The 18,972-nt window shown below is 38.6% G+C and overlaps 1 protein-coding gene across 2 annotated transcripts in view; it reads right to left on the reverse strand.

Moving 5' to 3' along the window:
• Positions 1–18,972, reverse strand: part of LOC103988653 (ubiquitin carboxyl-terminal hydrolase 5) — a 48,930-nt gene that overhangs the window by 26,258 nt on the left and 3,700 nt on the right. For both annotated transcript variants that reach the window (XM_009407252.3, XM_065187941.1), the window contains exons 2-8: positions 18,434–18,691; positions 16,043–16,187; positions 15,483–15,542; positions 15,314–15,409; positions 14,596–15,015; positions 9,635–9,775; positions 9,385–9,555 (exon numbers count right to left, since the gene is read on the reverse strand). In XM_009407252.3, coding sequence (XP_009405527.2) covers positions 9,385–9,555; positions 9,635–9,775; positions 14,596–15,015; positions 15,314–15,409; positions 15,483–15,542; positions 16,043–16,187; positions 18,434–18,691 — 1,291 coding nt within the window. The remainder of the gene's footprint in view (positions 1–9,384; positions 9,556–9,634; positions 9,776–14,595; positions 15,016–15,313; positions 15,410–15,482; positions 15,543–16,042; positions 16,188–18,433; positions 18,692–18,972) is intronic.

Raw genomic sequence — 18,972 nt, forward strand, 5'->3', positions numbered from 1 at the left:
TCCACCAAAAATTTGACAGATTTGAGGAGGGAATTGAGGAGAAAATATAGTATCAAGATCAAACAAACAATGCTATGCGGCTGAAATTCTGCAATGTATCTTTCGTTGTAGAGATGAAAACTTTGTGACGAAAAGTTTATGTAGCAATATAGGAATTTTTTTTTTTTTTTTGGATTTTCGGATAGGGATAACTAAATTGCAGCAGTAGTAAGGTAAGAAACCAGAACCTGTTGCAATTCACGGGATGATCCGTGGTGGTGGAGATGATGGCAGAATTTGGCGACGATCTTTTAAGCAATTGTGGGAATTGCTTTGGGCTGCTGTGGAGGGCTGATGGATGGCTATGGAAGGGCAGCGAGATGCCAAGAACGCTGCTCTGATACCAGGTGTTAGAACCCTTACAGATTCTAAACTTGGGGTTGATCTCTTTAGGGGATCGGCCTCTTTGGAACTCTATAGGGGTTCCTCCCTCTAAGTTGCTGCTCAAAGGCTGCAGAAAAGATTCATCTATTGCTTAAGAAAAGAGGAGGAATACATGGCTATTTATAGGGCTTCTAAACCCTAACTCCTAATATGACTCCAACTTAAGACTCTTACTTCTAACCAACTCCTAATAGGATTCCTACTCAAGACTCCTATTCCCTTACAACTCCTAATTCTTCTCTAAGAAAAAACCTCCTAACCCTAGCCAGCCTCTTCATCTCTTTAATAGGGGTCGGCTTAGGTAGGTTTTACATGAATGTCCCTCTCAATTAGGACTCTTCTAGCTAGAGTCCTAATAGTATGTCCGTGTCTTTTGGTATGTTCATGCTTTGCACAGCATGTAGAGGGATGGCTAAAGGCTTAATAGTCCCATTTTAGTTGGGTTTGGTGGCCGCTTTAGGTTTGTAAATAAAGGTTGTGTCATGTGGACACTTGTGAGAGATTTTCGGTCTATAGTGGACCATTTTGACCCTTTGTTGTGCAACCTTTCAGAGCTTGCAAAGTCTGTTTGTAATTTACATTGTCTATGAAGTGTTTCCTGGAATGTTTGCTTGTGGATCCCGAGTAAGGCGTTTTCTCTAACTTGTTTTCTCTTTTGTAGATCCTAAGGGACCATGGGAGGTTTCGGGGAGGCTGACCTTTGCGGACGGACACGCAAGGGTGCCGCACGACTTAGCCAAAACCAGCTAAGTCCGTGACAGTTGAGAGGAGATCCAACAAAGTCAGTGTCGAGTGGACATATGAGAGGACTTGAAGCGGGAGTTGAGAACTTAATTCCTACCCGAGAACATAGAGTTCATCGCAAGGAGGAAGTTGAGACAACTCCGCCAAAATACTTCCATTCGAGACTACGTGAAGCAATTTTCTGCACTAATGCTGGACATCCAGGACATGTCCGAGAAGGATAAGCTATTCAACTTCCTCGATGGTTTGAAGCTATGGGCTCAACAGGAACTGCATCGAAGGAATGTCATCGATGTGATCGGGGCAATTGTGGCGGCAGAAAGGTTCACCGACTTTGTTTCCTCAAAGGACTTAGGGAAAAGGAAACAATCCTCAAGAAATCGCCCTCCAAAATATTCTCCAAGGAAGGAGCCCGGAGGCAAGCAAAGAAGGAAGAGTTCCCACAAAGGATCGAGCTTAAAAGGCAAGACCCCAAACCTGGTAGATGCTTCTTATGCGGAGGACCACACATGGTGAGGGAGTGCCCACAGAAACAAGCACTCAATGCATTAATAGCTTCAATCCACGCCCCCAAATCAGACAAGGGCAAGGTCGTATCTTTTAGTTCGAGTAGTTCAAAATCCAACAGCGACGATGAGAAGTCGCAAGGACCCCAGATGGAAGCAATGCGTTTGTTAAATGCTTTGCGGGGTCAAGTTGTAACATCCCTCATTTCTGAATTTTCGTATAAGTTTCTAATTGTAATGTAAGTATCTATTTTAAGTTTGATAAAATTTCAAAGTATGAATCTGAGAACTTATTCATAAGAGTTAGAGGATTTGTTAAAGAAAAATCTGAGGACCTATATGTAAACCCTGAGGACCTAATCGAAAATATAATAAATACAAGGACTAAATTGCAAAATGTACAAAACGACAAATCCCACCGTTTAAGCCTCTCTGCCTTCGTTCTTAAGGAAGCAGAGAAGGCAGCTGTGTGGATGATCAGGGAAAGAAAGAAAAGAAGAAGAAGAAGAAGAAAAAAAAAAAATTGGGGCTTTAAGGTTTCTTGCTCAAATCTTTTCACTTAGGGTCAAAATTCTCAAAGGCAAGTGTTCCAACCCCATCCTATAGAATTATTAGCCTTTGATCTCATATTTGTTCTGAATTATTCGAAAGATTTCAGCCTAGAACCGGATATTTCTCTTGTTGGATACAAAAATCATGGATCTGAAATTTTTCGGTAAACTGACCCCTATACATTGTTCCAGCCATAGTTTTCAGTATCGATCATGGATTTAGGCAGGACTTTGTTTATTTGAAAGTAGACTCTTATACCTTCCTTTTGACACTGATTTTGAAAAATTTGGACTCTGAATACTTACCCAAATGTCTGTTTCAAATGAGCCTATGGATGCTGCAAAACAGGGATCAAGATTTTATTTGAAATGCCTATAACTCCCTGTTGGAAATTCTGATTTGTACCAAACTGATTTTATTTGAAACTAGACTTGAAAATCTTTCTTTTGATATATAGATTGAAAATTTTGGAATTCAAAGGCCTATCCTGCTATCCGTTGATTCCGCCCTATAGATTCTGCAAAACAGTGATTTAGTCTTTGACTTTTGGTCACTAAATCCATGGTAACTCCTTGTTGGAAACCTTGATTCGTATTAAACTTATTTCATCAGAAAACAGATTGATATATCTTTCAACAGTAGTTTTCTTATGGGTATTGGAGCATAATTGATACTCTGAAGTATTTGTTCTATGTGCCGCTTGAATTCTGTCAGAATTCGAGCTTTGGTCGATTTCGCGTATTCTGTTCCATTCCTTTGGATATTGAATTCATCTAACCTTCTTATTTGAATTGAGCTAAATATGATTGCTTGGAATCCCTGTATACCCTTGCTTTCATTTCATTCCAAATCTGAATACATTTGTGAGAGATTTGTTCCTTGCATCGTATTGTCTCGAAAAGGCACATGTACGTTTTGTTGTTCCGCGTATGCTTCCGATATATGCTACTTATTGTTAAAACTGGCCTCTTGTACTCTGGTGTTTGTGGGATTGTCTGGACCTTTGCCAGAAATGGTAAAGGGTATGTGTTTAGAGCCTGCGATGCTCTGCCGGCCCCCTCTGGCTTCACCTATTGTCTCGAAAAGGCACATGTACGTTTTGTTGTTCCGCGTATGCTTCCGATATATGCTACTTATTGTTAAAACTGGCCTCTTGTACTCTGGTGTTTGTGGGATTGTCTGGACCTTTGCCAGAAATGGTAAAGGGTATGTGTTTAGAGCCTGCGATGCTCTGCCGGCCCCCTCTGGCTTCACCTAGACGTGGGTGGATGGAGCTCCCAGACGTGGGAGACTTCTGTCTGGTGGTCATTCAGAAATGGATGAATCATGTTCTGTCTGAGGTCCCACTACACCTTCTGTATGTTTGATATGATATCCAGAGCTTTGGTTATGTGTTTCGGTACATGCTTTGGATAAGAATGATATGATTGCAACGTCAAAGACGACGTTTGAGCTTCTGTACGGTATTTGTTATTGATATGCTCTGAAAAGTTTCATTTGTTATTGATATGCTTCGAAATGTTCCATACGCCATTGATATGCTCCGGAACATTTCATATGCCATTGATAAGCTCCGATATGTTTCATTTGTTATTGATATGCTCCAAAACGTTTCATTCATTGCTGTTATGCTCCAATTACTCTATGCCCCATCTGTTATGAACCAATTATGTATGATTGAAATGACAATTGTGATTCTGCACCTAATGATATTACGTCTATGAATTCATATATTCTGCCTTGCATTTTGAAACTTTATCTCTTTGGAAATTGCCCTATTTTGATATGGATATGTTAGTCACTTGCTGAGCTCTATATGCTCACCCCGTTTGTTGATAAATTTTTCAGGATAGCGTATCGCTTGCTTAAATGTTAAGATTGGGCTGAGGCAGTGGAAAGTTAGAAGGTTTTGGGCAGATCTTTATTAGCATATTTGTATTTGTTGTATAAGCCACTCTGTATCTAATGAAATGTTGACGATGAATCTAAACCTATGGATTTTGTGTAAGTTAAAGGATCCCTCATGTTTAGGATTTTGGAATGTTAAGTTAAATTCATGTAATGATATGAACTTATGGTAATCGTTGGTTTGGTGACTGCATAGACTTTCCCACTTGTGAATTTATGTTGTGGTTATTATTTTGATGGTTTGAGTTCAGATTATATGAATTATCGAGTGATGTGTGGTATGTTTATGAACTGCACAGGGTTATAAATTTGTAGACTATAGAGGTGAAATTTTGATCTGAATGTTTTCTTAGTGACCTCAATTGTGTGTTTGGATCCTGGATTAGTTGTGATGAAAATTTTAATATTGTCGATATTTTGAGGTGCGTGACATAAGTGGGGGAGAACACGAAGACAAAGTCGCACAAAGCAGGGAGCAATGAGTTGATGTACGTGGACATCAAGCTCAATAGCCAAACAACCCGTGCAATGGTGGACATGGGCGTTACCCACAACTTTATTGTCGATCGAGAAGCAAAACGACTTGGACTGATTTTGGAGAAGAACCCAAGTCAGATGAAGACAATGAACTCGGAGAACAAGCGGATCTTCGGGTTGGCAAAGGGAGTCCCCATCAAGATCAGGACTTGGAGCGGGAGCACAAACATGATAGCGGTGCCACTGGACGACTTCCAAGTGATTCTCATAATGGAGTTCATGCATGCGACGAAGTTGGTGCCAATGTCGTTCCTGAACTCCCTATGTCTGATGGGAGGCGATGACCCCGGTGTGGTTCCCGTCTCTCGGAGTGGAACCAAAGACCCCTAACAAATATCGACATTACAACTGAAGAAAGGGGTACAAAAAGGCGAATTAACATTCGTGGCTGCTATGAAGCTAGAGCCCCTCGACGGGAAAACCATTCATGAACCTACTGCGATGGCGAACATTCTGAAGGAGTTCACAGATGTTATAACACCTGAGTTGCCGAAAACTCTACCACTACGCAGAGACGTGGATCATCATATCGAGCTAGAGCCGGGAGTGAAGCCTCCAACGAGACCACCCTACCGCATATCCCCTCCAAAGTTGGCAGAGCTCAGAAAGCAGTTAAATGAACTGCTAAGCGATGGTCTCATCTGCAGTTCTAAAGCACCATTCGGAGCTCCAGTTCTTTTCCAAAAAAAACAAGATGGGAGCCTCTGACTATGCGTCGATTATCGAGCCCTCAACAAGGTGACGGTGAAGAACAAGTATCCCATCCCGCTCATCGTAGACTTGTTCGACCAATTGGGCAAAGCAAAGTATTTCTCCAAACTCGACCTCTGGTTAGGGTACTGGCAGGTGCGCATTGCTGAAGGCCACGAAGCGAAGACTACCTGCGTGACCAAGTACGGACCGTTTAAGTTCTTAGTGATGCCTTTCGGCTTAACCAACGCTCTGGCCACATTCTACACTCTTATGAACTAACTATTTAAGAAGTATTTGGATAAGTTTGTAGTCGTCTACTTGGACAATATCGTCGTCTACAACCAAATGCTCGAGGAGCATGTCGAGCACCTTCGAACAATTTTCAAGGTTCTTAGGGAGAACACTTTATTCGGTAAAAATGGAGAAGTGCTACTTTGCTCAGACGGAGATCTTATTCTTAGGGCATCGAATTGGTGATGGTTCCATTCGAATAAACAAATCAAAGGTGCAAGCTGTTACGGAATGATGAACTCCAAAGAAGGTGTCGGAGCTAAGATCCTTCCTTGGTTTCGTCAACTACTATCAACGCTTCATAGCTGGGTATTCGAAGCGCGTAACTCCACTGACGGAGTTGCTGAAGGAGCAGCCTTGGAGATGGTCTGATAAATGTGAAGCGGCATTCCAAGATCTAAAGGCTGCTGTGTTGGAAGAACCGATGCTCAAATTGCCGGACTATGAGGAGTCATTCGAAGTCCATACATATGCTTCAGACTTCACTATTGGGGGAGTACTCGTGCAGGAGGGTCATCCGGTGGCCTACGAGAGCCGCAAACTCAACAAGACCGAGCGGCGGTATCCGGTGCACGAGAAGGAGATGACAACAATGGTCCACTGTCTACGAGTTTGGCGGCACTACCTTCTCATATCGCGATTTGTGCTGAGGATAGACAACATTGCTTTGAGCTATTTCCAAACTCAAAAGAAAACCTCCCCAAAGCAAGCACGATGGCAGGACTTCCTAGTTGAGTTTAATATGGCAATGGAGTACAAGCCTAGAAAAGCAAATGTTATGGCCGATACGTTGAGCCGGAAAGTGGAACGAGTAAATGTCATACAATTAGAGGGCAGAGGCCAAGCAAGTCGGTTGCACTCCAATTTCCTTTCCAAGATCAGGGATGGACTGTACAGTGATCCCCAAGCAGTAACCCTGATGCAACTAATCAAAGAAGGCAAGGCATGACGATTTTGGGTCCAGGAGGGACTCGTCTACACCAAACGGAATAGGTTTTATGTTCCTCGAGTGGACAATTTGAGGCGCGAACTCTTGAGAGAGTGTCACGATTCCCTTTCGGCAGGACATCCGGGCATTCACCGAACATTGGTTCTTGTGGAAAGGGCCTTCTACCAGCCGAAGATAGGGACTGATGTGGAGGAATATGTTCGAACAAGCCTTACTTGCTAACAAGACAAGGTGGAGCAACGGAAGCCGGTAGGACTTTTGGAGTCATTGCCCATACCAGAAAGGCCATGGGTGAGCATTTCCTTGGACTTCATATCAAGCTTGCCAACAGTAGGGGGGTCTCGAATCGATACTTATGGTGGTCGATCGATTTTCAAAGTATGCGACTTCCATTGTTGCATCCCTACACTGTTCAGCATAGGAGGCGGCCAAGCTAATAATGAGGAATGTGGTGAAGTATTGGTGAGTCCTACACAATATCATCAGCGATCAAGACGCTCGGTTCCTGGGACAGTTCTGGACCGAGCTATTCAAATTATTGGGGTCTAAGTTATACTTCTCCACAAGCCTCCACACCCAGACGGATGGCCAAACCAAAAGGATAAACTCGCTCCTTGAGCAATATCTTCGGCACTACGTGAGTGCCAACCAACGAGATTGGGTGAAACTGTTGGACATAGCCTAATTCTCCTATAACTTGCAACAGAGCTCTGCGTCCAACAAGAGCCCCTTCGAGATCTTTACAGGATAACAGTCGTCGACTCCTCACACCTTGGCTATCGGGTATACTGAGAGTAGTCCATCAGCATATCACTTTGCAAAAGAGTGGCACCAAAATGCAGATATTGCGTGGGCTTACTTGGAGAAGGCAACCAAAAAGATGAAGAAGTGAGCAGCGTTAGGAAAGCAACCACAAGAGTTCAAAGTCGGCGATTTGGTGTTGGTGAAGCTCCAACCAGCATCACTTCAATTCTTTAGGTACAAAGTACACAAAGGATTAGTGCGCAAGTATGAAGGGCCCCTTCCCAATTATCAATAGGGTGGGCAATGTCTCCTACAAGTTGTAGCTACCGGCGTGGCTTAAAATTCATAATGTTTTTCACGCCAGCAACTTGAAAACCTACCACTCAGATCCGTAAGATGCTTTCCGAAGTGTTCCAACTCGACTACACCCCACCAAAGCCTCCTACGAGAAGCGAGTTGAAACCATTTTAGCGGATCGCAACATAAAACTATCCAATGGAGCTGAGCAGACCGAGTACTTGGTAAAGTGCCGAAAGCTTCCCCGAACCGAAACTAGTTGGGAGCTCGAAGACGCCCTACAACATGAAGTAGTCATCAACAATTACCAACAAGCGTCGATGTGGGCGTCGATAGTTTAAGTGGGGGAGAATGTCACAAACGATCGTCGCGCACCCGCAACAACTTCGTTCAACGAACCGTTCATCGCTTTTGCATGCTTGTACAGAGACATGGCAGCATGTTTTGCCTTGGTTTTGTATGTTTTTGCTTAGAAAATATAAGCAACAACAGTTCGCAGCGCTGCAGTGCGATCGCTCGCCACGTCAGGCCGAACTGCCCCAAAATGGCTCCGTTTTCGCGTGTCACAGCTTGTTTTCTGCACACTATAGCTGTACGCGAAATGTCAGCCATCTCAGCACCCTAGAACCCCCTGGGTGGCACAGGGCTGGATGGGGCTTCAGTATACAGTCGGGCGTTGAACAATCTTCACAAGTTCGTACGTTAACTTGACGGGAACTTAACTTCGTACCAAACACCCGGTGAGTAGTTGTTTGTGGACTTGCAACTGTTCGTTTTACCTTCTAAAGTCATTGTTTTCTCCTTCCTCTCTTTTCTCTCTTGCACTCAAGGTGCTCACTGAATTGCTTGTAAAGCTTCCCTCTTCGCGAAAGGTCGAGACTTGTCCGTCGCTCATTTTCAATCTAATCAACTTTCTGTTTTACAGGTCCTTTGGGACCTGTATGAGGCTGCAACTAGGTTGAACCTTTGCGGACGCATATGTCGCAAGAGCGTCTCATGACTTGAGCAATCCCAGCTAAAGTCCGAGGAGTTGGCGCAAGGGTGCTTCACGACTTAGGCAACTTCAGCTAAGTTCGTGACTTTGCTGCAAAGATACCTTACGACTTAGGCAATTCCAGCTAAGTCCATGACAATGCGATAGTCCTTGGTCCAAAGTAAGATTTCATAAAAAAACATAGTATTTTCAAAATACCACAGCTGTTTCTGGGTTAAGTAGAAGCTATCACGCATTCTTTTTGGTTTTGTGGGTCAACTTTGTGGTCTAAAATGTCTGATGCTTGTTACAGTAAACCACAAGAGACCTAGCATGGAAGGGACCAGACAATGGCATCGCAGTCATGTGGGCTACCTTCACCATCAAAACCCGAAGAAAAAAAAGAACACTTAAATACCAATTTGCCAATTTCCATATGAAGAAATCAATTATGTAGTTGGTTTCTTTTATAATCTCGGGAACTTAATTTGTGGAAGAAATAATTAATAATACGAGAGATCATCAATGCTAAACTTGCTAAAAGTATGAACACTCCTAAGTCGTTCAGACTTCAGAGATCAAGCATAAGAAACTAAAATGAAAGAAATGCAATTCATAAAGCTACATGGTGCCATCTGTTTATCATCAGTATACAAAATTAACAAAAAGAAACAGCAAGTGTCAGTCCAACACATAATAAATGTATCAAATCAGTGCAACACATAATAAATGTATCAAATTGTCCTTTGAATTCTTACAAAATCTACCTGGCATACATCAACAATGATAGAATCATTGCGAGCAATATGGTTTGCCCAATACTCATCAGCGACTTCTTCATCTGGTCGCCCATCTGTATCCTTGGATTTTATATAAGGTTTATGCTTCACACGATTCAGGTCCTCATGGAGTCCATCCAACAGGAATGCCAAAAGCTCCTGAATGGACAAGTACAAATTCTGCATCAAAGGATTATACAATTACTAAAGTGAATCAAAATAATCTAAGCAGTAAAACCTGAGAATCATGTTGATTATTTCCACTGAATTGGGGTGCAAAGCGAGCAAGTTTTGTTTTAAATGGTCGAGGAGAAACAGGTGTACGCCCAGGAGCCCATAGCTTCCTTAGTAACTCTCCAAAAGCTAAAGCAAGCTCACCCTGCATGACTACCATTGTGATTTAGTAAATCCAACATTAAAGAGTAAAAGTCATTTCAGCACTCCAACATTTACAAAAATTTAAGAAAAATTGTGCACATAGAGTTAACTTTTTTTTTAATTTTCACATCATGAAGGCCAGTAGCAAATAAATAATATTTATAATATTAATGTGCATAACTAGACACTTTATCAGAAAGTAGATGCCAAGCACATATCACAGTTACGCAGGTTATGCAAACTTACAAGATAAGAACACACATAGAGATCAGCACAAATTTTGGCCAGCCAATGGATACTAAACCACATAGCATGTCATGAAGCCTTGCACAAAATTTGAAAGGACATCAAGTGACAATGGCTTTCATAAACTGTTTGGAGATGAGGTTTAATGCAGATCAGAAAATTAAAACTTCAGAATATGGTAAATGGTCTGGAATTGTTATTTCGTTCAGATATTTGTGGCCATCTCATGACGAGCTTAACATAGATGCTGCATAAGAATATTCTTAAGCTATTAAGCAAGTCTATTGCCATAAAGTAGCAGAAAATTACTAAAAGTATTCAAACCCTTGTAATTGCAAACGAATATGAAACAAGACAAGGTTTTGGCAACAAAGCCATATGAAATGATAAAAATCGATCATATTGAAAAATATTACTGTTGTTAACATATCTATGCAAGAAAAAGTTGAGAAATGAGTTGTGTAAGAAAATTATTGCAGCGTCATATTTAACAAAATGAATATATAAGAAGAAACTTTGCCAACACCAGTGTATAACAGATTATAGAGCGTGGATTCCACCAGAATTTTCTTTAAATGTCTATATAGAATATTAGATCAATTCAAAATGTTGGAAACATAACATAGAATTAGATTTTTCTGCTATATACAACTATATGGGTATCAAGAACAAACCAACAGATTTTACAATGAACTTGAACTTACAATATATCTAAGAGTAGCACCTTTAAGAACCTTAAGCAACATGCAACAAGGAAAAAAAGCCATAATCTTCAGTATGTGTATGTCTAGAAACTTTGCATATCACCATATTGCTAAAGGGAGGCTAAGATGGTGGTGAGCAACTCTATCAGACCAGTTGCATCATAAGGTGCAATCCAAATAGACAGAAGTGACATGTTTATAGATTCATTAGCATCCATGTCATCGGACATGTTAGAGTAGATAATCAAAATGTGAAGTATCACATGCAGATGGCAAACAAAATCATAAATTCATAGCAAACCTTAAGGTGAACCAAGAGACCAAGGCTCCTTAGAGCCTTGACGCATGACCAGATACATGCTTTAGTGAAGTAAGGTGCATTTAGCATCAAAATTAATGAAAATAATCTTAAAGATGAAATAAATTCAGAAACACATGTACCTTCAATTTAATAATATATAAGCAAACAAATAATAGTTGGCTCAATAAACCAAGCATCGTGCCAGTTGTAAATGCAAAACACATAAGGTGAAAAAAATATGTATGGGAAACACAATATAAAGGAGGAAGGAAACAATAGCATGGAGGAACATGGGCTTAAATAGGTGCCCCGGCGCTCGCCTACATGCTCGGGTGAGGCGAGCAAGGCCCGAGCACCTCAAGCATCGACCAGGCGATGCGCTTCAGTGAAGCGCCGCTTGGGCACTTGCTTGAACCAAGGCGACTAGTGCCTTGAGCAAGCGCCCTGTTCAAACAAAGCAATCGAACCAGACTATTAAGTCCAGTTCAGTTGAATAGTAGCTAGTTGATTCAATTGAACCAACTAAGCTACATAATATTACTATACCTGCAAAACTCACCCCTCGCCACCCCCCCCCTCTCATACGACCCCGAGCCATAAACTCTAGCGCAACTACTGCCTCCGCCACCGACGCATAGGACTAATGCTTCCTTTGTCGTTGACGGGCGAGTCCGACGACTTAGCTTTCATGTGTAGTTCCCTCCACCATTGCTACTTCCGCTCCTTCTATCATCGAGTGAGAGGACCACAGCTTCCTCTGCCATCAACAGACACCTCTGAAGCTTCCTCCACCACTATCGTCGTCGTCCGAAAGTTTCTCCGTCACTACTGCCCTCTCCTTCCCCACTTTCCATTGTCAGTGACTCCTTTCTCCCTCTCTAACTACATAGATAACTCTTTTCTTTTGTTTAAAAATACAATTATCTAAAGAATCCTAAAGATCCTAATGCAATTACTTGCAACTTTTATGATACGACTACTAGATGTAGTATTTTCCGTGCAAAAGCAACTTCAAGAATGCATCATCATACAAGAAATATCCACCATATGTAAAGAAGAGTTGCTGGCTTATATAACTGAAAAAAAGATGTAAAGGAATGAATCTTATGAGATTGAGAATAATATTGAATATATTAGAGATGATGAAGAAGAAAATTATTCAAAAAAATATCAATCCAAGTGAGAAAAAAGTATATGACAGAAAAGGAAAAGAAGCTATGATTGTTAAGAAGGGTAAAAAGAGATCGATGGACTTATACATGTATCAAGAATCACAAAAGCAACAAGAACAAACAGGAGAAAAATAAAGACAAGTAAATATAAGAGATGCATGTTATAAGGAGATAAGGGGAAGAATAATTCAACATATTGCTCGCTTATTCTATCAGGCTAGCCTTCCCCTTAGTACTTGTCGTTTAGACAGTTTTAAATAAATGATTGAAGTTATTGAAAGATATGGTGAGGGATTAAAATCTCCAAGTTATTATGAGTTACAAGTTCCATTCTTAAAAAAGAATTAGATTATACAAATGACTTATTAAAGGGCTATAAAGAATCATTGGTAAAGCATGATTGCTCTATTATGTCAAATGCTTAGACCGACAAGAGATATAGGAGTATAATTAATTTTATGCTTAACTGTTTTTTCAGAACCATGTTTTTGAAGTCAATAGATGCATCATCTTTTATGAAATCTGAAGAAAAGATATATGAGTTGCTTGATGAGTTTGTGGAAGAAATTGGTGAATAAAATATCATCCAAGTTATAACCGACAATGGGAACAATTATGTGTTAATTGGTAAGATTTATCTTTTGAATTTTGTAATCTTTTAATTACTTTATATCTCCAATTTAAATGGAAGAACTATGGGACTTTTAAATCTTATCAATTTTGCTATCCTTTGTCTTAAGCAAATTACTTGAAGCGAAAATACAACACTTATATTGGACTCTATATGCAATACATTGCAGTGATTTAATGTTGGAGAATATTGGAAAGATTCATCAAGAAAACTTTATAAAGGACAATCTTTGTTGTTGGATTTCTCTATAACAATACTAGAACTTTGAATATGATGAGAGAATTAACATGCAATAAGGAATTAGTGAGATATAGTGTCACCCAATTTGTTACTTCTTTCTTGAAATTATAAAGCATGCATCGTAAAAAACATATCCTAAGAAACATGTTTACCTCGGAGAAATGAGTAAAAGAAGCAAAAGGCATGAGGGCTAGTGATATCATCTTAATGTCGTCCTTTTGGAATCTTATAGTTTCTAATCCTCTTGGAGGACTGGAAAGAACAGAAGAAAGAGAAAATGAGAAATAATAGGCTGTGTGAGACCATTTATCCAAACTCTTCCACCTTGTCAATGAAGGAAAAAACTTCTTTACTGATTAATCTAATTGCATTATTACAGAATGAGTATTTTAATCCTTTATATAAATTTCACTGCAGTAATGAAGAAAATGTACTAACTATCTATATGGAGGTGTGTCATTTAGGCATTGGATCCAAGGTTTTAAATGCCAATCTTTGATACCAGTTTTGACAACCAACACAAAAGTAAGATCTTGTACAGTATACCAACTTATGCCACTGCCGATTGTCACTACAAAATATAGTAAAAAAAGCTACATATTGACTACTACCAAATTGTATGATTCGTTATCTGGTCTTGTTTGGACTAGTAAATACCAACCAGTACATATTGGTTGAACCAATATTTTGAACCATGTCTTGATCTTTTAAAAAGGTTGACAATTAGTGAGCGTGAAGCCTCAATGAAACTCGTGAACCTTGACAAAGGCAAGCTTCCAAAATCTAACCCTTTGTGAGCCTCATGCCTAATATACATGCATATTCAAGGTTCATACCTCACTTTGACAGCCCAAATCATGATCAGAAGTATTCATTACTACTAATCAAATTTTACATGTATGTATGTTACACTAAATAAGAAACTCCTAAAATTTTGAGAACAGTCTAAAGGTGACTTGCGATGCAGCAAGAGAAACCCAATGGACTGGGTAGATGGCTAACAATTCAGTAACTTTTTTTAAGTAGGCTTTGACTTTCAATAGTAACTTCTTTTAAGCAGGCTTTGAGAGTCAAAAGTTGTCTATCGGAGGTAATTTAAGATACAGCATGTAGCATGGTAGTTCATGTTAAACAGAGGAACTCTGTACCAACCATACCACCCAAGTAGATAGACCAGATTTTTCATGAACTCAGAAGGCAGTAAGGCATTCATCAGTCTCTGCTCGGTAGGCTCAAGCACCAGCAAAGATTTTCAAACAAGTGGCTTACAGAATCATCACAAAGTCTTTTTGATGAACACAAGTTAACTACTTAGCAAAAGCATCAATAAACCATGGAAACTATTGCTTTATATATTAGAAAGTGAGTATGAAAATTAAGCATCGGCAGGAATAAGAAAACAATATATTAGTGAAAGACAATATTAAGAATTTTCATTAGTCATATCTTTGACATCAACAGTGGCTTAAAATTCTCCAAATATATTTGACAAAATAAACACCAATATATGCCAAGACAGATACTTACAACCATGCCTAAAGGGTTCTGCCAATTTATTTCTTGCCTGTAATCTTCACGGAAATATCTGGCAAATTCTGGTGTATGGACAAGGCATTGTATTGCGCTGTTCATAAAGCAGGTATTTCCAAGATTCAAGAGCCCAGTGAGACCCAAAGGGGCTGCTCGTGTATTAATGTTATTTGTTCCATGCAAATTGTCCAAGTCACTAGTTGGAGAAGCCAAGTACTGACTTTGTGAGATTTCTGAACTGCAGCTTCTGGAAGCATAATTGTTGGTGGACAAACCTTCAGCAACCGACAAGCTTGACTGAGAAGGCTCCACAATTACAGAAGTTGAGTCCTTCTCTGTACATCCATTTTCCTGTTGAGAAGTTGCACATCCACTATCAGCAGTACCATTTCCATCAGTGAGGACCTCTACAAGAATCTGTGCAAAAACAAGTTTAGTCAATAATTAGCATCATATTGCAGATGATATTTTAAATAGATTGTGCTTAATAAGCAAGAACTGGAGGTCGTTAATCTTCAGGTAAAATATGCAAGCTAGATTTCTAGAGACACATTTAGAAGATAAATATGCAAGCCTTAGATAAAATTATGGAACACCACAAGAATGAAAAAGATCAAGCACATAATTTACCCCTATTTTCCTTAGGTAAAAACATGTTCCAATGCAACTTAAAGATATTTTAATGTTCTATTGGAAAAAGCTGTTAAAGACCTACGTCCTGATCCATTTGTATATTCACATCATCAAGAGTTTTATCCATGTTGTCCATCAAAGCATGTTTTTGTTGACCATAATAGTCCCAGATACAAACCTGAAAGAGGGAAGAAAACAAAAATATATCATACACTTTCATAAACGAAATGTGGAAGTAAATAACCTCTTACTTGGTCCAGGAGTAAACCAAAAACCTCACAAGCCTTTTTATGAAGTTCACCAACTGTTTCCTACAAAAATTAGGTCAACACTTTCAAATTTTATTAGATGTGTGTGTATGTCACAATATAAGCAGTTGAACGGCACATTCAAATGAATAAAGTCATTAGCACATTATTCATAGCTGCATATAGATTAATGGAGTGTGATACTGGTACATGCTCAAGTGACCAACTGAATAAGGATGTGGAAACCTGGGGATGCATAAAGGGAGCAGATCCATTAGATTAAAGATGATTTCATTTGCTAGTGTTGAAAGAATTTGGAGTGTTAGTTGATAAACAAATATGAACATCGATGAATGGGAAAAGCCAAATCCTGCATTATCTCTGCAAGATTAACATATGTCAAGTACCCAAAAAATAACTGATCCTTCATGCCTCAATAAATACAAGTTTATAATGCAATTCCACTCACAAAGGCTTGTTCAATTTGTGCAACAACCATTCAGATGAACAGGTAGAAAAATGGCTGATTAAGCAAGCTATAGAACAAACTTCATAGAACAAACCTTCTTGCTTATCCTAATAACTGCTCTCTCTTCTTTTGGCATCAAAAATAACTGAAGGCGTAGAGGATAGACTTCAATAGCCAAATCAGTCTGAGACAAACCTGTATTAATGGCTTTTCTTGGTAATGTTGGACCACCACCATACCTGGAAAAGAAGTAAAGTAACTGATTTAATAACTCCAGGAAGACTTCATGGTTTAAGCATTTTCCATACTCATAAATTCAGAGATATTATAAACAAAATAAAATGCCAAGTCTAACATTAGTGACACAATAATCCCAAGTTACTTGTTGCGGAAATTCTAAAGAACATAAAATGTATTAGCTTATATATAAACATGAAAAGGAACATATCATTTTCTTACTTATTAGTAGTTAGTGCATCAAAGAAATTTCTTTAGAAGTTGGTTCTATTGTCTTTGCATGGTTGTCTTGCTTTTGCAATATAAACTATTGTTAAACTATTTTCAGTTCTTCAAAAAAATTGAAAAAAAAACTCTTAGAAATTACATGACATAGAAAATAGGCATCAGATGATGGTATTAAGAACAAATCACTTTTCAACAGAAACAGTAAAGAAGAAGGCTTGAAGTTTCAAAAGAATTCATTTAAATCATAAGACTTAAAAGTCTATACAATTATGCTAAAGCTTTGATCACAACAATCCAAAAAAAGAATAACAAAACAAGGAAATTGCAATTTTGCAATTCATATTATAGCAACAAGTACCATAAAAAAAAATACAAAAATTTTGTCAATCTTCTGAAACCTGATCATTTCTGATGCTAACCACATGATATGGAAAAAAAGTTTTTGCAAAAATTAATACCATGTCACTAAAACCATTTTTCCCCCCACAATTTACCTTAAGGAAAAAATTGCAATTTGTTCTGAGACTTCTAATAAAGCTTTGATCACAACTATGTTAAAGCTTTGATCACAACAAACCAAAAAAAGAATAACAAAACAAGGGAATGGCAATTTTGCAATTCATATTATTGCAACAAGTACCATAAAGAAAAATACAAAGAATTTTGTCAATCTTCTGAAACCTTATCATTTATGATGCTAACCACATGATATGGAAAACAAGTTGTTGCAAAATTAAGACATGTCACTAAAACCATTTTTCCCCCACAACTTACCTAAGGAAAAAATTGCAATTTGTTCTGAGTCTTCTTTGCAGAATTGACACATTCAAGTGAGATTTTCATTATGGTGATCAAAAGGACATTTAGTTGATTATCAATCCAACCCTCAAGGAGAAATAACCAGCCAAACACCTAGTTTAAGGCTGACATGTCACTGTTTCTTCCTCATGGAGGACCTTTCTATGGCTAAGAAACATAGCAACTTGATCAATAATTCAAAAAATCAACTTAAGTTTTTCACAGTTTCAGATACAAGTAAAGACTAAATAAGTAACAAGAAAAAAGGACTTAAAAAGTTATTCCACTAGGACAGCTCGTGAAACTAAAATGAAACAATGTAAAAATAACAATATAATACAACATGTCCTGGTACAGACCTAAACATCATCAACTGAATGGTCTTTGTGATCTTAGTTACCTTCACTGGTAATACAAAACAACTAAAAGGACATCCCATAACCAAGCAGACCAGATGGGCATCAGTGATCTTATTCTTCACAAACCATTTATTTTTCTTTTTCTATTCATTTATCTAACAAGGGAACCTTATTCTAATATTGCATCCCATTCGGTGGCTTTTCGTATGCTTGAGAATGACCTGACTTTCCATGAAGGCATGAACATTGTTTTATGTCTTCTTCCAGACCTCTTGTAAATTGCAGTCACAAACAGGAATAGAATTGTATAACATGCTTTAAAGGGCTATCTATAACAGCATATGATGTCCTCGTGGTCCATTTCCATGGTATACTGTTTTTTACTTTAACCATAGCTTTTATGCCAAAAAGACTCAGAAAATGAGGCAATGGCAGTAAAAACATGTGGTGATAAGGAAAGGACAATGGCAGTTCTAAAACCTGTGGTGAGGAAGAAATAATAGCAATTTCAAGTAATAAAAGGTATCTACCATTTTATGTCAGACCAAAAATATATAAACATTGTTTATTTGCGAACCTTCAGACCAGAAAAGTATGACACTTTTGATTTGTGATCTTATGACAAAATTGAACTACAAAAAAGAAATCTAAGAAAACCAACTGACAAAAAATTGAGATGTCAGTCACTTTTACCACATAATACAGTCTGAGAAAACAGCATGTTACCCATCTACACACATCATCGACTCCACAAAATATATGTTACATTAGTCAAAAAATATAAAATAAATTTTATATCTAGCCACATGGGTAAGATGAGCAATCAAAAAAATTTATCAATTTGACACTAAAATGTAAATTACCAGCCATGCAACTTTTCCCAAACTTGTTGAGGAAGCAATATATAATCACGGCCTTCCACTAGAGTGTCATGGAGTTCAAATTCCACATTCGACACTTCAGATGTCGCATCATATATCAAATCAGAATTGTCAATAGCCGAAGGTCTTTTTGCACTTGAAGAAGCTGAGTCATGATGATGAGAACCATATGAAGATGAGCCATTGACCGAGCTGCTAGTCATATCTTGGTTAACATAATCAAGCCAACGTTGCCACCACCTATTTACCCAAAGTAACCTTGGATTAGAAAGAAACAAAATCATCTGCATTAATCCTTTGTAAATGTCATAGTTAGAAAGAAAAAACCTTGCGGCATTTTAATGCTGCCATCAAATTCATGAATAAAGCATACAGAAACCAGGGACATTTAGGTTGACAAATTAAATTCAACTTGTGAATTGTGATATACTTGTATTAAACCAACCAAAAAACTATATATTTTATATCTCATGCAAATAAATAGAAGTGGTTTTGTGACTCTCTCTCAATTTCTTATTTAA

Source organism: Musa acuminata, chromosome BXJ1-6, assembly GCF_036884655.1.
Source record: "Musa acuminata AAA Group cultivar baxijiao chromosome BXJ1-6, Cavendish_Baxijiao_AAA, whole genome shotgun sequence".
Taxonomy (NCBI): Eukaryota; Viridiplantae; Streptophyta; class Magnoliopsida; order Zingiberales; family Musaceae; genus Musa; species Musa acuminata.